The sequence below is a fragment of the Zingiber officinale genome, chromosome 6B (assembly GCF_018446385.1).
Source record: "Zingiber officinale cultivar Zhangliang chromosome 6B, Zo_v1.1, whole genome shotgun sequence".
Classification (NCBI taxonomy): domain Eukaryota; kingdom Viridiplantae; phylum Streptophyta; class Magnoliopsida; order Zingiberales; family Zingiberaceae; genus Zingiber; species Zingiber officinale.
The window spans coordinates 24380609-24405420 of record NC_055996.1 but is presented as its reverse complement, the minus strand read 5'-3'; the positions used below and the strand labels follow the sequence as shown (position 1 = coordinate 24405420).

Sequence of the window (24812 nt, the reverse complement as noted above, 5' to 3'; positions counted from 1 at the left end):
ATCGTCGGATGCCATTTGGGCTTTGTAATGCTCCAGCCACTTTTCAGAGGTGCATGATGGCAGTTTTTTCAGATTTAATAGAAAAAATTATGGAGGTTTTCATGGATGACTTCTCAGTTTATGGGAATGACTTTGATTCTTGTTTGTCAAATCTTTCTACTGTTTTGAGAAGGTGTGAAGATACAAACCTAGTGTTGAACTGGGAAAAATGTCATTTTATGGTTAAGGAAGGAATAGTTTTGGGGCATAAAATTTCAGAGCGTGGTATTGAGGTAGATCCAGCAAAAGTGGAAGTAATAGACAAATTACTCCCACCCATCAATATAAAAGGAGTTAGGAGTTTTTTAGGACATGCTGGCTTCTATAGACGCTTCATTAGGGACTTTTCAAAGATTTCCAAGCCATTAACTAATCTGTTGATTAAAGATGTTGAGTTTTGTTTTGATAGCGAATGTATTGAAGCCTTTAATAAAATCAAGAGTGCTCTTACAACAGCTCCAGTCATTCAAGCACCTGATTGGGATCTTCCCTTTGAAATAATGTGTGATGCTAGTGATTTTGCTGTAGGAGCAGTTTTGGGACAGCGAAGAAATAAGATTTTGCACGTGATCCATTATGCAAGTAAAACACTTGATGCAGCCCAAGTAAACTATTCTACTACAGAAAAAGAATTATTGGCAGTGGTATTTGCTATTGATAAATTTAGATCTTATCTAGTGGGATCAAGAGTAATAGTATATACTGATCATGCAGCTATCCGGTATCTACTTGGAAAGAAGGATGCTAAACCTAGGTTAATCAGGTGGATTTTACTTTTGCAAGAGTTCAACCTTGAGATTAGGGATAAGAAAGGAGCTGAAAATGTAGTAGCGGATCATTTGTCTAGAATATCTCAAAAGTCAGAAAATGAGGTGGATGTTGATTTGCCTATTGATGACATATTCCTGGATGAACACTTACTAGCCTTATCAAGTGTGAAAACTCCTTGGTACGCAGATTTTGTGAATTTCCTTGCTAGTGGAGTGTTACCTCCGGATTTTTCTCATCAACAAAGGAAAAAGTTTTTTTTCAGAAGTTAAGAACTATGTTTGGGATGAACCTCTCCTGTACAAGAAATGCAATGATGTGATTTATCGAAGATGTATACCTAAAGAAGAGGTTAGAGATATCTTGTTTCATTGCCATTCTTCGTCCTATGGAGGACATTTGGGTAGTTCAAAAACGATTACGAAAATTCTTCAAGCAGGATTTTATTGGTCAACCTTATTCAAAGATGTTAAGTTGTTTGTTCAATCTTGTGACCAATGTCAGAGAACTGGGAATATAACTAGAAGAAATGAAACGATGTTAAATTACATTCTTGAGGTTGAGTTATTTGATGTTTGGGGAATTGATTTCATGGGACCTTTCCCTCTTTCATATGGGAATAGGTATATTCTTGTGGCAGTAGATTATGTGTCCAAATGGGTAGAAGCTGTGGCATCTCCTACGTGCGATGCAAGAACAGTTATCAAATTATTTAGGAGTATTATCTTTCCAAGATTTGGGGTGCCGAGGGCAGTCATTAGTGATGGAGGATCACATTTTATAGAGAAACAGTTTGAAAACTTACTTAGAAGATATGGAGTGAAGCATAAAGTAGCAACACCTTATCATCCTCAAACTAATGGGCAAGCTGAGATATCTAATCGGGAAATTAAGTCCATATTGGAAAAGACTGTATCTACTTCAAGGAAGGATTGGGCGTTGAAACTAGATGATGCTTTATGGGCATATCGAACTGCTTATAAAACTCCTATTGGGATGACCCCATTTCGATTAGTTTATGGTAAGCCCTGCCATCTTCCAGTTGAACTAGAACATAAGGCTTATTGGGCAATTACAAATTTGAATATGCATTTAAAAGAAGCAGGGGAGAAAAGGAAGCTTCAGTTGAACGAACTTGATGAATTAAGGATGGATGCATATGAGCATGCCAAATCTTACAAAGAAAGGACAAAGAAATGGCACGATCAACACATTCTTCGTAAAGACTTTAATGTGGGAGATTTGGTTTTGTTGTTCAATTCAAAATTAAAACTTTTTCCTGGGAAGCTTAAGTCAAGGTGGACGGGTCCATATGAGGTAAAGAAGGTTTATCCTTTTGGAGCTGTAGATATTTGGAACAAATATTTTGGGATAATTAAGGTAAATGGTCAACGACTGAAAAAATATATTCACGGCACGAAAATAGAAGAGGTACAAAGGTTGTATTTTTCTGAACCTCGCCCTCCAGATTGAATTCTTTTAGCTAGTATAAATTCATTTTGTTGGTTTTTACTTGTTTTTGATTTTGTTTTCAGGTTAGGTGCAAGATAGAGTCAGGCCGTGTGCTATACACGGCCAGGCAAAGGTTGCAGAGAAGGGAAGTGCTTGGGGCCGTGTCATCCAGACACGGCCGTGTGGGATCTCCCGAGGAGAAAAAGGTATAGGCCGTGTCCTAGACACGGCCGTGTAAAGAATCCCGAGAGGAGAGATGAAGAGGTCGTGTCCTAGACACGGCCATGCGAAGAAACCCGTGAAAGAAGAGGTTTAGGCCGTGTCTCAGACACGGCCCGTGTCTGGAATCCAGAGAAGAAAGGGAAGGGGGCCGTGTCACAGACACGGCCGTGCGATGAGAAATGACCATGGCCGTGTGATTTCACACGGCCTGATCCACATCTTCTTAAGGAATTAGGGCGCGGGGTGGGGGACGGCACACGGCCGTGTACCGCCGCTTGCTCCTTTTCCCTAACTCCCCATTTCTAAAGGATTGAATTACTTCTTCCAGTTTTTCCTTCTCATTCTTCTTTAGGAGATTTGATTTTCTTCCATGGAAAACGTGATTGAGGAGACTTCGGCCAAAAGAAAAGGGAAGGAGAAGGTGGTTGCAAGAAAGGAGAGGAATATTTGTTTTAAAGGTATCTCTAATGACTTTGGTATTGTTTTCTCTAGTGATGAGCAATGGTATAGATATTCTTCTTTATGTAAACGATCTCTTTTAGGCACTAGGTTTCTTGATGTTGAAACTTTAGAAACTTTGGGGTTTAAGGATGATTTAGTTTGGTTATTTGAAAGGATAGGATGGAGTGGTTTAGTGAATATGAAATATCCTACTTATCCTAGAATTGTTTTTGAATTTTTAAGCTCAATAGAGGTTGATAATGTTCAAGGTGGGGGGAAGTGTAAATTTCGTTTGTTTAATGAAAGTTATGAATGGACGTTGGAAGATTTTAATACTTGTTATGAATTGCCAAAGAATGAGCTGTGTGTGATTTTGCCCCAATTTGAGAATTCACATTTTTGGCAACAAATTTCTGAACAACCGCTATTTGATCCTCATAATTCTAGAGTTTCCCAAATTATCAATCCTATTTTTAAATATGCTTACTTATTCATGAAAAACACTGTATTTGGAAGGGAGGACAAAGAGGGATCAGTAAGACTCGTAGATTTGTATTATTTGTGGGCAATGGTCGAAAATGTTCAAATTAATTCTGGTTATTTCTTTCTTAAACATTTGGCAAAATTAGGGAAATCGAATTCTACCACACCTATTATTTTAGGGGGATTACTTACTCAATTGGCCTTAGTATTTGGATGTGATTTGAGTGAATTAGAGGTGGTGGAGAGTTCTTGTACATTGGATTTGAATTCATGTTTAGCAATGAAAATGATTAAGCATGAAGAACATGGATTTAGTTTAGTCATTAAAAATGGTTTCCCTTTAAAATTGCCAAATCATGATTTTACTACAATTCATAATAAAGAGAATTGGTGTTTGAAGTTGGCTAGGCAACAATCTAGAGCTTTGTCATCTTTTACTCCAAGAAATGTTCCTAGTGGTAACCAAGAGATTCATAGTTTTATGTTTCAAGAACTTAATTCTGCTTTAAAGAATATTCATAGTGATTTAGATTCAACGTATGAATTTCTTGAGAATAAGAAGTTTATGGAGGAGGAACTATTTAAAAAGTTACAAGATTGTTTCAAGAGTGAGAGGGAATTGTGTGATAAGATTTCTAAAATGATGAATGCTTATAAGGCTAAAATGGAATTTCATGAAGATCTTAGAGGTTTTATGAGATTTGTGCAGGATGATATTGATAAATTGCTCGAGTATCATAATTTTTTCAGAAATGAAGTTAGATGGTTTGTTGAAGATTTTGCATTTCTCTTCCCTGACTTTCTTGATTTTCCACCTCCTCCACCATATTGATTTCATCGGGACGATGAAAAGTTTAAGTCTGGGGGGGTGTTATGTACTGTTTAGTTTGGTTTTCAGTTTCTTTTTGTTTTTGTTAGTTTTTCATGTTGGTTCTTATTTTCATTGCTTGTTGCTTTATTTTGCTTGTTTTTGAAATAATCATGGCAAAAAAAAAAATTTTTTTTGAGAACATCAAATCTTCACTTATATGCTTTCTTGGATTCAAGTGAAATGTTAGCACGAGTATTGTCTTGATTCATGATGTTCGAATGATGCTAGTAGTAAACTTTATGTACTTCTTTTCTCTATCTTGGGTAGCATGAAACAAGCTAAGAATCTTATGGTGATGAGTTTTAGTTTTGGTTTAACCTTAAGGATTTTATCTTCATTACACTTGTGCTTGATGCTTGAATAGTTGATGTCATTGAAATAGTCATGATTCATCTTGTTTGCTTAGTACTTGATTTCCATGGTGATTTCTCAACTTTCATTTTGGTTACTGGATGAGGCTCAAATCATTAAAGCTCATTTGGAAAAATCAAAATATCCCAACATGTGTGCTAAAAATTACATTTGTGAATAAGTTTTGCACAATGCAAACACTTATTAAAAAAAAAAAATAAGGGATATAAAAAACAGTTGTCATGAGTGGAATCTAGCAAGTCACCCCTTTGAGACCGAGTTAGGTTACTGGGGAAATGACTGTTTAACTTCTCTTGAGATGGAGCACACCTTTGAGACCTTGGGTTAGTTGAGAAATATGAACCAAGTGAATGGTGAGTAAGTGCCTATCACTGGTTACTTGTCTTTCACTGGAAACACTAGGAATTCAAATTTAATGACGACTTGACTAGGACATGGATTGAAACTTGAAGAGTGTTGAGTTACTTTTACACTGTGCACAGGATTCTTATGCTTGAACCATACTTTACTTGTTTCTATGATCATGCTTTCTAATGAAACTTTTTGATAGAGTTAGGAAAGTGCACTAGGTTTTATGAATGTGTTGTAGAACATATGAATTTAGACTGCGGCATTTTGCTTGATGACAAGCAAAGGTTTAAGTCTGGGGGTGTGATGTGCGTAGATTATATACTCTTTTATGCATGTTTTTACGCACATTTACATATTTTGAGTATGCTTGATCTATGCATTTTTATACTTCCATCTTTCCTTTTAGCATATTTACTCTTTTGGTTCGGAGATCTGCTTTTTGTGCATTTTCTGTACACAGGAGTCGATTTGGTGAAGAATCTACATCCTTGGGCAAGCATTGGAGGAAACAAGGGGAGAAAGCACCGGGCCGTGTACCTCACACGGCCCTGCACTGGTATGGAGGTCGGGCCGTGTGGAGTTTGGCACCAGAAGTGGAGAATGACATGGCGTGTGAACTTCACCAAGTAGTGTCAAGATTGAACCAAACCAGAGTGAAGCCTTACATGGCCGTGTGGATCTACGCAGTGTGAGGTTTCAGAGACTAAGCGGTGTGGCGTGTGCACACTACGGCCGTGTAGCATTCGAGAGACTAAGCGGTGTGGCGTGTGAACCACAGTGCAGTTGGCGAGAAGGAATCGGACATGACCGTGTGAATCTCACAGGGCCGTGGGGCCGTGTGGCGCCCGATTCCCTCCTCTATTTAAACCCTCCTTCATGAATTGAAAGGGGATCTCTCCCCCTTTGGGAGAAGGCAAGATTTGGTGGTTTCCTCCCATTCTTGGGAGGATTTCTGGGCGATTCAAGGGGAGTTCTTGGCGATTTCGGCTCCGGAGCGAGGATTGGATCCGAAAACGAAGCTTCTTCGTAGATAAGTCTTCTCTTTTCCCCCTTATCTTGTTTTCTTGGATTGGGGATTTAAGGAATGCTTATATTCTCTATTTCTTCGGGTTTCCTTCCTTGATTCATGGAGTAGATCTTGTATTCTAGGATGAAGGGAGTATTTGTATGATGGATTGATGTAATCTCTTATGGATTTGCCATTCTCTTGTTTCAATGACATTATCTTGCTTGTATCAATTGGATCTTGAACGATTAAAGATGATTTGTGCTTAATTCTCATTCTTGATTAATTGTTTGAATTTCTTATGGACTTTGTAAAGATAAACTCTCACTCGATCATCCGAGGGATCCACGTGACAGGTGCAAGCCCGTGTAAGGACGTTTGAGAGACAATCTTGAAGAGGAAATAGGAATATTCAAGAGAGTAGGATGGATTTTGTGATTAGTTTCTTGTATCTTGATAGATTGATAAGTCGTGGGCTTCTACGTTGATATCCGAGGAAGGCATAGTAATAGGTGCACTTCTGTGTAAGGACAACATAGGTTCATGTCTAATTAATCCTATTTAGATACATTTCTCAGTCCTTAGCCGGTTGTCTATTGCAAGAGAGAACCGGCAACTTTCTACATGTTTGGCAATTGAGGGATAAGAATTGGTGAACCATTTACATTCGAGAAATCATACAAAGAAACCGAAACTCCTAGAATCTCCCTTTATCATACCCCAAAACACTAAACTCTTGTTAGTTGATCTTTAAGATTAGATTTGTTTACCTTACTTTACTTTTGAAACGATTGGATAGTTGTTTGGCTAATTCGCATTGAGACATTTCTAGTGCTTATTCCAGTCCCTGTGGATACGATAATCTTTTATATTACTTGCGACATTTCCGTACACTTGCGGAGAGCGAACACGCCTTCAGCTTGCTAGGGTTTGCTTCGATTCCCCGATCGGTAATGATGTAGCCCAGAAATCTCCCGCTCTTCACGCTGAACAGATACTTGTTTGGATTTATCTTGATCTCGTACGTCCTCAATGTTTGGCACATCTCCGTGACATCTGCACATAGATCAGCAGCTCGGAGGGACTTAATTAGTATATCATCCACATATACCTCCATATTGCGGCCGATCTGTCGCCAAAACACTTTGTTCATCAACCTTTGATATGTGGCTCCAGCATTCTTTAGTCTAAACGGCATAACATTGTAGTAGTACATACCATCGGTTGTGATGAAGCTGACCTTCTCTTGATCTTCCCGGGCGAGCAGCACTTGATGGTATCCTTGATACACGTCCAGCATGCATATCAACTCGCATCCGGCAGTGGAGTCCACAATCTGGTCGATCTGAGGTAGGGGGTAGAAGTCCTTTGGGCAAGCCTTATTGAGGTCCCGGAAGTCGATGTAAACCCTCCACTTATTCCCGGGCTTGGAGACCAGCACCACATTTGCAAGCCAGCTCGGGAACTAACTTCACGTATGTGGTCGGCCTCCAGGAGCTTTTCTATCTCTGCTTGAATGATCAAATTCTACTCAGCACTAAAATCTCTCTTCCTCTGCTTTACTGGCCGAGCATCCGGTCAGACGTACAACTCGTGTTGGGCGACGTTCAGGGAGATGCCGGGTAGTTCATGCGTCGACCATATGAACACGCCGTGGTTCTGCTGGAGACATGTGATCAGCTCAGCTTTCTACTCGGCCTCCAGATCGACGGCAATGAAGGTAGTTGCTTCCGCTTAGCTTGGGTGGATCTGTACTTCTTCCTTCTCCTTGTAAACCAAAGTAGGGGACTTTTCAATTACGGCGTTTACCTCCAGCAGGGGTACTTTCCATGCGAACTTCGCCTCCATCTTGACCATCTCGACATAGCAACGCTGAGCGGCCAACTGATCACCCTTTACCTCTCCTACCCGATCTTCCACTGGGAACTTGATCTTCTGGCAGAAGGTTGAGACGACCGCTCGAAATTCATTGAGGGTCGGTCGGCCCAAAATAGCATTGTTGGTTGAGGGGACGTCTACCACGATAAAGTTTGTGCCCCTCATCCTTCGGAGAGGATCCTCTCCAAGTGATATGGCCGGCTTGATTTGGCTGATCAACTGGACCTCATTGCCGATGAACCTGTACAGCGGGGTTGTCATCGGTAGCAACTCGCCCCGATCGATTTGAAGTTAATCAAATGCCTTCTTGAAAATGATATTGACCGAGCTGACTGTGTCAACGAATACACGGTGAATGGTGTAGTTTGTAATTACCGCTCAAATAATGAGGGCGTCGTCGTGCGGCACTTCAACTCCTTCGAGATCCTTGGGGTCGAAGCTAATCTCGGGCCCGCTCGCATTCTCCCTGCTGCAGCCAATGGCGTGTATCTCTAGCCGCCGAGCGTATGATTTTTGGGCTCGGTTGGAGTCTCCGCTGGTCAGTCTTCCAATTATAATGTTGATCTTGCCTCGCACCGCATTGCTCCTGTTCTCCTCCTCCCAAGCGGACGGTCTACTTTGCTCACGTGCAACTCGGTCGGGCTTGGTGCTCCTTCGATGGGGTTGCTACGATGATCTCCTTACTTCCTCTTGTCGTTCGGCACCGTGGTGCCTGTGTCACCGGTCAGGAGAGGGAGACGAACAGTGATAACTTCTGGGTGTCGGTTGGGCGACTAAGTTGAATCCGCGATAGTCGCGGGTATTGTGGGTCACTGACTGATGGAAGGAATAGAACATGGGGGGTCCATACCTTTCCTTTTGGTTTTGGGCACCCGGAGGCCACATGCTGAACGGCGTGTGGCCTTGCTTCTTGATGTGGCCATGCTCCTTAGGCCCAGGGCCCGAGTGGTCGTTGATGGCTGATCGGTCGACCCATTATATTCTCCGATCGTCAAGGGAGCGTAGTTCTTTGGCAGCGAATCTTGTAGGATTGCCTCGGAGAACTGGCGGTTGATCCGCTCGGGCGACGAATCAGCTCGGGGCGCCTTGCCTTTCCTTGCATACCGCATGGGTGCTTCATCTGAAGAAGAGTCCCTTCCTTGATTGGCTTGAGCAATCTCGAAGGGCATTTGAAACAAGGCTCGGTGGAATAGAATACGCACGGGTGGAGCCTCCCCGTGAGTGTCAATCGTCCCTTTATTCTGCCCCCAGATGGACAATTCCTCTGGTCGGTCTTCATGGGCCGCTCGGCCTCCTGAGGCCGATGTTGCTTATTGAGCCAGCCGATCGGTTAGCGCTCTTTGTTGCTGCTGCTCGACTAATTTTGTCGCTCCCGATTATACAAGTGCGTCGAGCTCCTCTTGAGTGAGCGTCACCGTGTGAAGTCGTCCAGCTTCTTTCATCCTCTCAGCTCGGATGTAGGTGTGTTCCCACACACGGCACCAAATTTTATCATGTCCGAGAGTTGAGGTGACGGACGATGTGGATGTGGCGCTCCTATTGACCATGCGTGGACCTCCGATCCGACTAGCATGTAAGCATAAAAAGCGTCAATGCTGAGCCAGGGAGTGGTTCCCTGGCGATTGCCCTTCGACGCTCAAGTCAGATCTCCGGCGAAAGCAACAAGCAAGCAAAGAAACGAAAGTGGCAGCGTAACTATAGCAATAGTAGAATGTTCATACCTTCGTCGAAGCTCAAGGTCCTTTATATAGGGCTCCTAGGGGTGCGCATGCACACTCCTCGAGGCATGCACACATCTTAAGATTTCCCTAATAGGACGTGTCAGAAAAGTGTACCTGACACCATACCTCAACAGCCCGAGCATATCCTGACAAGATAGTGGAAGTTTCCGTCGTACAATTCTCTGCCTGATCATGCTGTCGACCATGCTGTCTGTCTGCGACATGGGTCTCGAGGAGGATATCAGTCGATCCTGCCTTTCTCTGCTAGTGGGCCGAGTGGGTGGGCTACTCGGCTAATTCTGCTGTCGAGGCCGAGCGGGGAGGCCACTCGGCTACTTCCACTATCTAGGCCGAGCGGGGAGGCCTCTCGACTACTTCCGCTGTCTGGGCCAAGCGAGTTGGTCATTCGGCTACTTCCACTGTCTAGGCTTGCTAGGTCGTGTTTCCGTTTCATTGGTTGTGATCTAATCTTTGGCCGATCGGGATGTCCGCCTGGCACATGTCCCGCCGGTCGGCACCTGCCTTGGTGATACTGGGTCTTTGAGCGTCGAAAGCTCGGTGCGAGACCGAGCTGTGGTAACATCGAACAAGCCATTCCTTAGACTGAGGGGGGTACCCGGTCAGACGCTAGCCTGGGGGCATTGACTGCCTTGACTTTGACCCTCCGCGTGGTGCTAACCCCTTGCGGGGTGGGGCCCCACCTTACCACCGGATCAATGTCCATAAATTATGTTTTATAACAATAGTGCCTATTGCTGCTATAATTGGAGCAGTTACATAAATTAAATGTGTTATAGCAACTTCTAAATAAGCCATGGTTGATTTTATTCAATAATATGAAATGTTTGTTTGACTATATAATAAAAAGATAATTCCAATGTAATTTATCCTTGTGTTCACAATAGAAGTATAACCTAATTTATCATTAACCAACCTAAACTGTACCTTTATGAGTTTGGATTTTTGTTTGACAAGCATATACAAGAGTTTAGATGATGAAGATATAGTAGCTACATTAGTAGATGAGACAAGGGCATCTTGAACTTTAACAAGAAGTTCAATATTTTCCTCTCCTTCACCCTTGGTCATCTATGTCTCATGCTCATCTTAGAAAGTGACTTTTTAAATTCTTTTGGCCAAGGGCACTCCCTTAATCTCTTTTGCAAGTGGGGGTGTGATTCTCTTTGTAGCACTCCTCTTTGACCTTGTTATTGGCCGATTGGAAGGTAATGCTACTATATCCTTGGCAAGCAATTGACTTTGAAGATCTTGGATTTTTCTCTCTTGCTCTACTATAATTTTATCTTTTACATCTATAATTTTGTGCTTTTCATCAATTATTTTATCCTTGGAAGATATTGAAATTTCTAAATCACTGGCACAGATTTTATTTTGAGCAATTTGTAGGACCGTTGCGGCAGGCTAGGAGGGGGTTGTTGGATAACCCTGTAAACACAAAAACAAACAACCCTTCCTCGAACTCTTTAAGCTAACACTTGCATAAGAATATAAAAGAAATAAAACATAAAGGAAGAGGCACGAGTGTTTACTTGGTTACAACCGATGTGGTTGTTAATCCAAGAAAGTTGAAGCACTAAAAAACTCCTTCAGGGAAAGAAGCCTCTTATAGCGTTTAGGCACAGAAAATAGAAGCTTAACTACAACTCTAAAGTATACAAGCGTTGGAAATGATTACTTGGAGTTCGTTAAAAAGCTTCTGGACCAAGGCTATATTTATAGCCTTGGTCGGGGCGCCTGGAAGGGTTCCTGGCGCCCTGGGGGGGAACAAACTTTATCCCCAACGTTCAGATCGCGTTTGACGCGATCTGGTCAGAATTCAAGGTCCGGGCGCCCAGAGCCATTCCGGGCGCCCCGGGCTGTTCCGGGCGCCCCGGGCTGTTCCGGGCGCCCGGAATTGTTCCGAGCGCCCGGAGCACCATAGTCAACAGGAGTTGACTTTTCTCCGTCGGGACCTTCGTTTCGGATCCACTCGTTTGGGTGATCTCGGCCTTCCGGAAAAGGGCTCACCCGAACCCAACTTCCGGTCTTCTCGAGCAGCCTTCCGCTCCGGCTTCTCTTCTCTCGGAATCGTCGCGTGTTTCCTTCTCGTCCACCAGCGTACTCATCCGCAGTCTTCATCCCTCGGTCGCTCCCCGTGTCGACCTTCTCGCTAGCTGCATCTCTTGCTCCCCGAGCAATCTTTCGCTCCGGCTTTCGTCCCTCGGAACCACTGCACGCTTCCTTCTCGTCCATCGGGGTACTCTTCCGCAACACCTCGTCCCTCGGACGCACTGCTTGTCGTCCTTCTCGCTAGCTGCGTCTTCCGCTTATGTACCTGTGCTCCTAAGCTCCTACACACTTAGACACAAGGTTAGAAATACACAGGACCTAACTTAATTTGTTGATCAAACCAAAACAACCTTGGGGTTCCAACAATCTCTCCCTTTTTGGTGTGATCAACCCAAGTTAAGTTAGGGTTAAAATTAGACTTAAAATAAATCTAACTTAATTTGCAATTTAAGTGCAAAAAGATAGAAAGAATTAATTTTACGATTTAGTGCAAAAATTTGTCTACCTCCCCCTAGACTTATACTTTTTCTCTCCCCCTTTGATCATACAAAAAATGGGGTTTGCAAGAAAAAATCTAAGGGTTAAAAAAAATTTAAGAACTTTGAAAATTTTGTAATAATTTTCACAGAAGTAATCTCAAAACATCATATAAAATGTTAAGTAATTTTTCACAAAAATTTGAGAAATTTCTAAAAAAAATTACTTTTGAAGATTTAAAGCAGAAATTTCTAACTTAAACAACTTTTGACTTATTATTTTTTTTATTTAAATAAAATTCATTCTCAAGTTACTGCTAGATATCTAAATTTTCATTTCAATCTTTCATTATTTTTTAGATCACCATTTTTCAGATTTAAAGCAGACAGTATTAAACATGTAGAAAATTGTATCATGTTAATTTCTATTATTAGTTTGACGAGAATCTTTAATCGACAAGCTATTGTTTGAAATTCTTTCAACTCATTATTACTTAATGATATTTTAGTTTTTAATTCACAAAACTCTTTCGAGAAAGTAATTTGTAATTCGAAAAAAATATTCGAAGAGAGTTTTCGACAATATTTCTAATTTGCATAATTCTTTCGAAAAAAAGTTTTGCAATACACAAAATTCTTTTGTCAAAATACTTTGTAATTTGCAAAAATCTTTTGGCAGTATTTCTAACTTGCAAAATACTTTTATCAAAATATTTTGTAATTTGTAAGAATCTTTCATCGAAACATTTTGCAATTCAAAGAATTTTTTTGATAATATCTCTAATTTGCAAGATAAGTTTGACAATTGATTTTCTAATCCGAAAAACTCTTTCGATGATTCAATTTCTGATTCGAAAAAATCTTCTGGCAATTTTTTGATTGTTTTAATCAATTGTTCAGAAGGTAGAGGTCATACCTTACTTACCTCGTCGGCCCTTGGTTCTCCCCCTATTGAATTGCTTCCTTTCTGAAGACTCTCTCCCTTTCTCGATGCTCATCTCGAATGAGCTTTCTTCATCTGTAGGTGGGTCTTCTGCTATGATTGCTATCTTGGCAATTTCTTCGGTCTCGGACTATTCTGTCGGTGGCTCGGTGTCTATTGAGTCATCAGCTTCCAAAGGTTCTTCGTAGAGCTTCAAGAATTTTTTCCAAAGTTCTTTTTTGCTTCTATATTCGTCGATTCAGTCGAGATCTTCATTTGGTATTACGGTTAGAAGATGAAATTCTGCCCATCCATTTGCCATTGATTCGTTACGTTGTTTGTTGGTCCAAAGGCGTAAATCGATTTCTTCTCCATTCGTGTTCTTCGGTTCTTCATAACCACATTTCAATATTAAAGAAATACCAAAATCTAAATTCAAATATACCTCCATTTGTTGCTTCCAGGAAGAAAACTCCCCCTCAAATACTGGTGGGTAGTCACTAGCTCCGACCATCATTTTGTTGCTACAGACGGCGGTTAGTCCTTCTGAGACGTCTCGGCTCTGATACCACTTGTAGGACCATTGCGGTCGGCTAGGAGAGGGTTGTTGGATAGCCCTATAAACACAAAAACAAACAACCCTTCCTCGAACTCTTCAAGCTAACACTTGCATAACAATATAAAAGAAATAAAACATAAAGGAAGAGGCACGAGTGTTTACTTGGTTACAACCGATGTGGTTATTAATCCAAGGAAGTTGAAACACTAAAAAACTCCTTCAGGCGGAGAAACCTCTTATAGCGTTTAGGCACAAAAAATAGAAGCTTACCTACAACTCTAAAGCATACAAGCATTGGAAATGATTACTTGGAGTTCGTTAAAAAGCTTCTGGATCAAGGCTATATTATAGCCTTGCTCGGGGCCCCTGGAAGGGTTTCGGGTGCCCTGGGGGGGATAAAACTTTATCCCCAACGTTCAGATCTCGTTTGACGTGATCTGGTCAGAATTCAAGGTCCGAGCGCCCGGAGCCATTCCTGGCACCCCGGGCTGTTCTGGGCACCCGGAATGGTTCCGGGCGCCCGGAGCACCATAGTCAACAGGAGTTGACTTTTCTCCGTCGGGACCTTCGCTCTGGTTTAGTCCACTTCGGTCCGGGTCTTCAACTCCGGATCCACTCGCTTGGGTGATCTCGGCCTTCCAGAAAAGGGCTCACCCGAACCCAACTTCCGGTCTTCTCAAGCAGCCTTCCGCTCCGGCTTCTCATCTCTTGGAATCGCCGCATGTTTCCTTCTCATCCACCAACTTACTCATCCGCAGTCTTCGTCCTCGGTCGCACCCCGTGTCGACCTTCTCGCTAGCTGCGTCTCTTGCTCCCCGAGCAATCTTTCGCTCCGGCTTTCGTCCCTCGGAACCACCGCACGCTTCCTTCTCGTCCACCGGGGTACTCTTCCCCAGCACCTCGTCCCTCGGACGCACTACGTGTCGTCCTTCTTGCTAGCTACGTTTTTCGCTAGAGTACTTGTGCTCCTAAGCTCCTGCACACTTAGACACAAGGTTAGAAACACACAGGACCTAACTTAACTTGTTGATCACACCAAAACAACCTTGAGGTTCCAACACAATTAACTCACTAATTCTAGCCTCCATCTAGGCAATGATTTTGTCTTTGCCCTCAACCATAGACTCCAAATGATCAATTTCGCCCTCCCTTGCTTGAAAATTTGTACAAGCCTCTTTCTCCTGAATATATTCTGCAGTAATTGCTAAGAAACTTGTTCAAGATTTTCCTGAGCTTCAGCTGTCTGTTCAGGAAATTGTTTGGAACTTATTCTGGATTTTCCAGAGCTTCGGTTGCCTGTTCAGGAAATTGCTCAGGAACTTGTTTAAGATTTTCCTCAGAAATTGATTGTATAAACCCCTCAACAATTTGTTGATCTATATGCTCCACAATATCTACTAGAGATTTATTTGTGAGAAGATGTATCTCTAGATCTGATGGAGTTAAATCAACAATTAGTTTGGTCGCAGGTAATTATACGATCTTAAACTTTATTGTCTCCACACGGAAGCCTGACCACTTTCATCTGCATATTCTTGGAAGGGCATGTTGTCTATAAGGATGCATTATTCTGACATGTTCACACATCCACACCTGCAATACAATAAAAATGGTTAAATAAGAAATTTTATGCATAAATTATATGAGTCTATCATTAAATTGAAGAACTTACAGCAAGGAGATGTGTGAACCCTTTGAGTATAGGAACTAGATTTCCCTCAAGGCCCTCTGGCTTCGGCCTCTGTAAATGCATCACACCAATGGGCCCCAATTGTGGGCTTATATAGTCATATATAGCATTACACCAATTATGTTTACCTAAATTAGCAAGATCATATACGCAATCTATTAGTGATTGTATTGGTAATCTAGATATATTGCTAGTAATAGTAAATAAAAACACAAACAAAGAAATATAATATTAAAAATTAGCAAAAGAGAGTATCAGTTTCAACAAATAAAGGTTGTTTGCTGAGGTTGATCATCTTGTTCTTTAGTTCCTTCTGTGTACACTCCACTCTACATTACTGAAGTGTTGAAGAAATAGTGGGGTGTGGCTGCATGCTGCTGTAAATTTACTTCATCGCCTTTGCCTGGGAGTCCTAGAATCAATGAAACATCTTTCCTAGTGAAGCAAACCTCCTTATTATGAAAGATAAAACATCTGGTTTGAACGTCTCAATTGTCAACATATTTTATATAAGGCTTCATATGTTTGCAATTTCAAGTATGGCTACTGCCCATGCAAATGGGCTTCCATTGATCAACTCCATCTGCTGATCATTTATGTGTAGTGATGATAAAAAAACTTTTGAAGTGAGGGTAATTACTTTTCGAATGCACTTTCTTACGATATGCACGGAAAGTAGAAGTTCACTGGCTCGCCATTTAATTCTGTCAAACAAATACATATGATCTTAGTGATACTTAGTTGGCTTTATTACAATGTAGTTAGTTTTCACCCATAATATGATACATTACACTGTTATTTTTTAACCATAATATGATACATTACAATGTCTATAATTTCTCCTAGGTAGTATAATGCGATCAGTAGCTGCTACAACATGGGTACTGATCACGGTGTAGTAGTTAGGGTTAAGTAGCTACGATAATAATGAGAAGTCAATCAGGACTGTAGGGTTTAACGATGTTGTATCAATCATTAGGGTTTCACGACGTTGTTGTAGCCTATGCGACAGTAGATGCTATAACAAAGATAAACATTTTTTAAACCCTCTATTCGCTCAAAGTAAATCTTCAATCCAAAGGCATATAATCATTAAACACCATTGTAGCAGCTAGGAGATGAATCAAAACCCTAAAAATTCAAACCCCTAAACAAAATGAGAAGAATCAAAACTTTAAACCCCTAACACAATACTTATGATGGAGGCGATTATTTGGATGAGAAACAAGTCGTCGTGGTGGAATTGATTAACGAAGACACCGTGGGCCACCGATCTACTATCAATGAAATTTTTTCAAAATATTTATCACACGGCGAGTTTCGAGGGTAAAACTTTGGCCGATGAGGGTAAAAAGGTAATTGCATAATATATTTTTACACAATAATTACAAAAAGATAATTGGTAAGAAAAGGTTGTTTGGAGATCAAGAGTAGCTACTACATATTATATCAGCTATTTTGGAGTAGTTGTTATAATGTGCAGCAACTAATATGTATTAATTGCTACACGTCGCAGCAACTACTCTTAAGAAGCTGCTACACATTATAGCTACTTCTGACGACTAGCTGGCACAACGTGTTGTAGTAGCTGTTGCAACGTGTAACAACTTCTAACTATTTATACATTAACTGAAATAACATGTAGAAGCTCATTTAATTGATCTAAATAAAAAACTGAGATTGATATGATCTATTATTGCTTGAAAATGCAGAGCAACATCTTGTTGAGCATAAACAAAGAAAGAGCTGCTACTACGTTGTAGCAGCTAACATTCCAAGTTAATTGCTATAAGGTGTAGCAGCTAGTTCCAAAGTGATAGCTGCTACAATGTTGTAGCAACTATCATTCCAAGTAGCTGCTACAACATTGTAGCATCTAACCATCGATTTAGCTACTTACATTCTGGAACATAATTGCTACAATGTTGTAGCAGCTACTTCCACTTTGGAATGTAATTGCTATAACGTTGTAGCATCTATCACTGTGGAAATAGCTACTACAACGTTGTAGCAGGTAACATTCCAAGTTAACGACTATAAGCAACAAAACTAATTTTAAATATTTTTTTACCATGTTGATATACATAACAAAAATATTTTTAGGGGTAATATCTGTAAGAAAATATAGCTGTTACAAAAATGTTTTACCAAGTGGCTGCTACATGTTGTAGCACTTACATGGACAATTAGCTGCTACAAGGTGTAGTAGTTAACTGTCGAAATAGCTTCTACAACTTGCAGCAGCTAACTATCCAAGTGGCTACAGGCGTTGTAGCAGGCGTTGGCTTTGCACATTGTAGCATAAATTCTTCCTTCTAATATTCCTTAAGGATCACAGTCGAGAATTATAACTTACAATAAAATGAATTACCATTGGTTATGAAATACTGATGAAATTGATGTTTGGCAAGTTACTGGCCTGCAAATTATATAAGCAAAAAATTAGTATCATAGTAGCTAGGGCTTGTACTTAGTAGGATATATATATGGTGCAAAAAAAATTGTACAGAGTTGAATAACTGACAGTGGAGGGGAAAGACTTACGATTGAGAATGGAGAAAGGGGGGTTTTTACACCGGCTGCAGGCCTGTGTTCGATGCGTAGTTTGGGGAGCTTCAGTTAGCTGCGATGGAAGACGACGACGAAGGAAAAGGCGAGAGGGAGCGAGAGAGTGGCAAGGGAAATTTTGAATTTAGGAAAATTCACTCCCCGATATTTTGAATAGAAGGCAGAAGAGGAGAGAGAATATATAAATGGAATATTTTTTTTAAGGAAATCAAGTTGGCAACGTCACGTCTACGTGTCGCTCACGGTCGCACACGAAACATCGCCTAACATGTGCGATTTTTATACTAATAAAACACAAAGAAGCCTTTTAAATTTATTCCCCTTTAATTTAGTTGATTACTTGCAACTTGCAATGCGTAAGTGTTAAGACAAATTTTCTTTTGTTAAACGAGTAGTACAAAGTTTAATTAATTACAGGATAAATTATATACGAAGGCGGGCAATATTTATTTCTTTAAAAATGTAGGTAAATAAAAAAATTCTAGAATATTAAAATTTTTCCAAGCTATATAATCTCGTGATCAGAGGCATTAATGTTGTGATGGTGAAACTTGAATATTTATTTGTATTTGACAGGCGATAAACATTTGTAATGTACATGAGCCAACGATTTTTAAATCAAAAAATATTTAACGTATGTATTTTTTAAAAAAATACAGAAATAAGTAATAATCTAATTGTATGGGTTAAGATGAAAACTGTGTTCTCTTCCACCTAGAAACCTGATTTGGCTAGCTTTAAGAAAACAAATTAAATGAGAATTTATACTACTATTAATAAATAATAACAATAACAATAACAACATAACAACATAGAAGTTAGGCATACTTCGTATATGTGACAGTTTTGTTTCTTTGTTTAGGAAATTTGTACTTGAAGCATTTACCAGATTCGTCTCTGTTTTACATGGCGGAAGAAGCACGCAAACGTGCTTAATATGTTTAATAGATATTTGACAAAATTTATTACTATCCATTTATTACTAAATTGTTTATGTTATTTACTCTAGGCATGCAATAACGTAAACGACATGGTATTTCACAATGCTCTTTCAATTCATGCACTATTTATAGCTCACCTTGGCATTAATATTGCCTACCTCGTGCATCCGACGACCATGCAAATGGCATCGTCTCTTTCTTCATCCAGCTCCTTCGTCGTCGTCGTCGTCTTGTTCTTCACGTCGCTCTGCACTGCCCAATCCGGCACCGACGGCTACTTGCACCTGCGCTTCTACAACCACGAGCGAGTTCTCGGCTCTGGGCCGAACGCCACGGTCGTCTATGCAGTCGAGCGGCGCGGCTCCACATCTGGGGCTGGGTTCGGCAACCTCATCGTCTACGACAATCTCCTTCGCCAAGGGGTCGAGCCCGACTCGCCCATCGTCGGGAGAAACCAAGGTATGGGAGTGGGATCGAGTGTGGCCGAGAACTCCGGCCTCACCATCCTGCAGCTGGTGTTCACTGCTGGCGAGTACAACGGCAGCTCCATCGCCGTTCAGGGGCCGTTCCCTGTGGCTCCGCTGCAGACGCTGTTCGAGCGAGCGATCACCGGAGGCACGGGGCGGTTCCGCAATGCCAGAGGCTATCTTTGGACGAGAGAAGTTCGTAGCACCAACACGACACTCACAGGGAGACTCGATGCTTATATCACATTTCTTTGACACGACACCTGATATCGATATTTAACAAAACATATAACAACTTGATGCATCGATCGATTAATTTGCTATATAATTTATTCACATAGAACATTTTCTTCATCAATCCATGCAATAATATGAAATCCATGTATATATGTATGCATGGTTTATAATTTATGATTTATGATAATAATAATAATGGAAATAATTTTTAATTGATTTAAATCGAGATTTATTATATATTTATATTTGTCATCACAATCAATATAAAAAAAATAATACTTCAAATCTATTATATTACTATGTTTATAATTATTACGATTATATGTCTTATTTAATCTTTTTATTATTATTTTGGACAACTTATATAAATAAGTTTATTGTCTTTAATAATAAGATGATGTAAAAGTTTTATATTATTTCTTTTCTCTATCTATTATTTTTCATCATGGTATCAGAGTCATGATCCTCCACCAATCCACTTTTTTTTCTACCATTTTCCGTTTCTTCGTTTTCTTAATTAATTTCTCTTTATTATTCTTTTTTTTAACGGTTGCTTTCTCTTTTCTTTCTCTCCTTTCTCACGAACAGTAAAAGTTTTATTTTTCTCTCCTTTCTTTGCCTTTTCTCCTGACGTTATTCTCCTATTAATTAGTCTTGTTATTCTCTATATCTATTCATCTCCATCGTAGCAAGTGCTTCTATTCACCACCGATAGCTGCCTAAGCTAACGCAGAAAAGCCCTCTGCTTTCTTATTGCCGTTGAAAAGTTACTCTGCCGCTCACAATAAGTGGTTGTCACTATCCACCAAGCTTCTGATTTACCGCTTCCACTAGACAACAAGGTTCTAGTGCCAAGTATTATATTCAGCCACCGAAAATTCTTCCAGCAATTTCTATTACTATCAAGGGACAAGTTATTTATTTTCAATGTCAGATACTCAATGACATCAAGGTGGCCAAAAGAAAAGTTTAGACCGATGTCAAATTTATCACATCGTTGGTCATACTGGTATTCATTGCTCAAGAAGATTTGATTGGTCTTATATGTTAGGACCTTCGGATGCGGCTAGAGAGGGGGGATGTGAATAGCCGACCCCAAATTCACGTTTCTTCCTACAACTTTAGTTAGCGCAGCGGAAATAAAAGATAGAAATGAAACAGGAGAATATCAAACCTTAAACGCGACGATATAACGAGGTTCGGAGATGATACTCCTACTCCTCGGTGTGTCCGTAAGGTGGACGAATCCTATCAATCCGTCGGTGGATGAGACCCCGAAAAACCGGCTAATAAAAACTCCTTCTGGGTGGAGAAACCTCGCCACAATCTCTCTTGCAACAGCAAGATCGGAGTACAAAGATAAAGCAAGAAGCCAAGAACAATATGAATGTAAAAACACTAGTTTGCTTGCCTTCTCGTCGACTGGTAATAAAGAACCACTTCACGGACGCCAACAACAGCAGCAACTGATCAGTTGGAGTCCAGCCGAGGGAAGCTCACACGAAGCTTCAGCAGTGGAGAGCTCAGCAAAGCTCAGATCGCAGGAGCAAGAAGAAGTCAGCAACTTATCACCTTCTCTTCTCTCAGGCCTTCAACCTCGATTCGATTTATATACTGAACCTGCGAAGAAGACAAAGAAGACATAGAAATCTAGCCGTTGTGACTCAACGGCTAGACCTGGACCGATCAGGCTCCACCCTGATCGATCCAGGACGGATCTGATCGGTCTGGGGACCGATCAGGCCCTAGGCTGATCGGTCCTTACAGAGCCCTGATCGGTCTGTGGACCGATCAGGCCATAGGTGGATCGGTCCACAGATTGATCTCCTTATTTTTCTAAATCACATCTCTTCTTACTGATTGGTCACTAGACCGATCGATCAGATAACCCACAGAGAGCTACTGTGTGGTTACTGATCGGTCACGAGACCGATCAGATAACTAAGGTATCACTAGATCGGTCGACAGACCGATCCAAACAGCCAAAGTATCACTAGATCGGTCAACAGACCGATCCAATGCCTCTGTTGGTTTTAGAGCTTCCCAGCCCTAAACCCTAACGTCTTCCTGGTCAAGAGAACGAGCTACCGAGCCCTCTCTGACTTCGTCCGGTCCAGAGAACGAGCTACCGAGCCCTCTCTGACCTAGTCCGGTGAACGAGCTGCCGAGCCCTCTCTGACTTCGTCCGGTCCAGAGAACGAGCTACCGAGCCCTCTCTGACCTAGTTTAGAGAACGAGCTGCCGAGCCCTCTCCGACTTCGCCCGGTCCAGAGAACGAGCTACCGAGCCCTCTCTGACCTAGTCCGGAGAATGAGCTACCAAGCCCTCTCCGACTTCCGTCCAAGCCAACTAGGACCCTCTGACCTAGTCCGGAGAACAAGCTACCGAGCCCTCTCTGACCTAGTCCGGAGAACGAGCTACCGAGCTCTCTCCGACTCCATCCAGTCCAGAGAACGAGCTACCGAGCCCTCTCCGACCTCCCATGCCAAGCTTCCATACTTGGACTTTTCCCTGTGCCAAGCTCCCTGCTTGGACTTTTCCCGTGCCAAGCTCCCTGCTTGGACTTTTCCGCGTGCCAAGCTCCCTGCTTGGGCTTTTCCCATGCCAAGCTCCCTGCTTGGACTTTTCCGTGCCAAGTCTCCATACTTGGACTTTTCCCGAATCAGGTCAACTCAAGTCGGGTCAACCAGGTCAACCTTGACCAAAGGTTGCACCCACAATCCCCCAAGTTCCTATTCTTGTCAAACATCAAAATACAACTTCTCTATTCTTGTTAAACATCAAAATATACCTCGAGTCAGGTCAACTCGAGTCGGGTCACCCAGGTCAACCTTGACCTAAGGTTGCACCAACAATATTCTTCCAGCAATTTCTATTACTATCAAGGGACAAGTTATTTATTTTCAATGTCAGATACTCAATGACATCAAGGTGGCCAAAAGAAAAGTTTAGACCGATGTCAAATTTATCACATCGTTGGTCATACTGGTATTCATTGCTCAAGAAGATTTGATTGGTCTTATAGTCGGAGAAGTTGTCAAATTTGTCTCAGAGTTGGACATATTGATATTCAATGTTCTAAAAGATTTGACTCAAATTTTACTGGTGGTTCTGCAGCATTGGGACAACCAACTATTTTACAAGGAGAGCATGAATCTTCAAATCGACCTTCACCTTCTTGTCATTCTATAGCCCAGTCATCTCATTCTGGAGCATTCTCACATTTTATCTCTCCTAATATAGTTTCATCGACTCTTGAGAACCCAGGATGACATCCTGATTCTGGAGCAACTCATCATGTTACATCGGAATATAATATTCTCACAAAAGCTTCGCCTTATGCTGGACCCGACATGGTACAAATAGGTAATGGCTCAGGTATGCAAATTACTCACATTAGAAACACATCTTTTCACTCATGTTGTCGAACTTTTCGTATGCGCAACACTTTTCATGTTCCTTCTATCACCAAAAATTTACTTTCTGTACGTCAATTTGCTCTTGATAATGTGTTCTTTGAATTTCATCCTCATCATTGTCTTGTGAATGATCCCACAACAAGAAATATTCTACTCTGAGGAAGCATTAAAGACGGCCTTTATCATCTTCAACCCACCTATACTAATGCTTTTGTTGGAGAACGCACTAATAGATTCTCTTGGCATGCACGTCTTGGTCATCAGTCTCTACGTGTTGTTCAGAATATATTAACCATTATGGTTTACCAATTTCTTTAGCTTCCTCTTCTCATTTACATGAAGCTTGTATGAAAGTAAAATCTCATAAATTACCTTTTGTGTCTTCTTCTCGCACTTCTAGTTTTCCTTTAGAAATTATTCACTCTGATATATGGGATCCTGCTCCTATTCTATCTAATCAAGGTTTTCTTTATTATGCTAATTTTATTAACAATTTTAGCAAGTTTACTTGAAATTTTCATATGAAACGAAAGTCTGATCTCTTTGATATTTTTTGTTGCTTTCAAAGACAAGTTGAGCGCTATTTTGATCGTAAAATCCTCTCCCTTCATTCTGATTGGGGTGGCGAGTATCAAGTGCTTCATCGTCATCTTACTTCCTCTAGCATCATCTATCGAGTCTCTTGTCCCCACACTCCTAAACAAAATGGATCCGCCGAGAGAAAACATCATCATGTGGTTGAAACTGCCTTAGCTCTTCTTAATCATGCCTCGGTTCCACTTAAATTTTGGGATGATGCTATCCAAACTGCAGTCTACCTTATCAATCGTTTACTCACTCCACTACTTCAAAATAAGTATCCTTTGGAAAGACTTTATAATTGTTTTTTAGATTATTCCTTCTTTCGTATCTTTGGTTGCGCATGTTATCCTTGGCTACGACCTTACTCTAAATGTTAGGGTCGAAATGTAGCTAGAGGGGGGGGGGGAGGTGAATAGCTTGTCGCGCTCATCGTTGCTTGCTTCTTTTGCTTCTTGGTGATGATATATAGCAGAAAGAACAAGAAATAAAAATACAACGCTAACACAAGGATTTACTTGGTATCCACCGCAAGAAGAGGTGGCTAATCCAAGGATCCACACGCGACACACTCTCCACTATGATAAACACACTCCTTTACGGTAACTACCAAAGGCGGAGAAGCCTTGTACAAACTCACACAACAACAAGAAGAAATGAAGAAGCAAATACAAGTAAATATTACAAGATTTTATACAATGAACCCTAGCTAGCTTCTCCTTGTTGTTTGGAACACCTCTTGACCTTGGAAGTGCAAAAACACCTTGCTCCAAGAAACCTCAAGAACTGGCGGTGAGCTCTAGAGATGTCGCAGTGAAGATCGCAGAAGAATCGAGCGAAGGACTACTGAAGAAGACGCTCACAACGGCTTTATCCAGCGCCAACAGTCGGATCCTAGTCGATTGAATTGCTCTCAATCGATTGGGGAGGCTTTGGATCGATCGGTTGATCGATCCAGAGCACCTCTGTGCTCTCTGAAAATCACCTGAATCGATTGCCCGATCGATTGGAGGCTCCCAATGGATCGGTTAATCGATTAGGAGGAGTTCTGTGCGACGGTGATTCCCTCCCAATCAATCCACTAATCGATTGGGAGGAAGAGTTGTCGCGGGACTCACCCAATCGATTAACCGATCGATTGGGCATGAGTCAATTGATTGATTGATCAATTAGGCTCACTTGTGACTTGCCAAATCAAGTCCAAAGTCCATAAACCCAACATCCGGTCAACCATGACTTGCTGGGACATCATGCCTAGCACCCGATCACCCTCGACCTAC

The 24812-nt window shown here is 41.2% G+C and overlaps 1 protein-coding gene and 1 long non-coding RNA gene across 2 annotated transcripts; one reads left to right on the top strand and one right to left on the bottom strand.

Moving 5' to 3' along the window:
- Nucleotides 1-14588: 14588 nt before the first annotated feature.
- LOC121990012 lies at nucleotides 14589-18025 on the bottom strand. The gene is made up of 4 exons (XR_006114403.1): nucleotides 17866-18025; nucleotides 17693-17740; nucleotides 15304-15449; nucleotides 14589-15224 (listed from the first exon to the last, which is right to left on the bottom strand). It is a non-coding gene; the product is annotated as an uncharacterized LOC121990012 (long non-coding RNA).
- Nucleotides 18026-18919: 894 nt separating this feature from the next.
- LOC121990848 (dirigent protein 2-like) lies at nucleotides 18920-19552 on the top strand. Its single transcript, XM_042544909.1, has one exon. It carries the CDS (start codon nucleotides 18920-18922, stop codon nucleotides 19550-19552), a length of 633 nt encoding a protein of 210 aa, XP_042400843.1.
- The last annotated feature ends 5260 nt before the right edge of the window (nucleotides 19553-24812 follow it).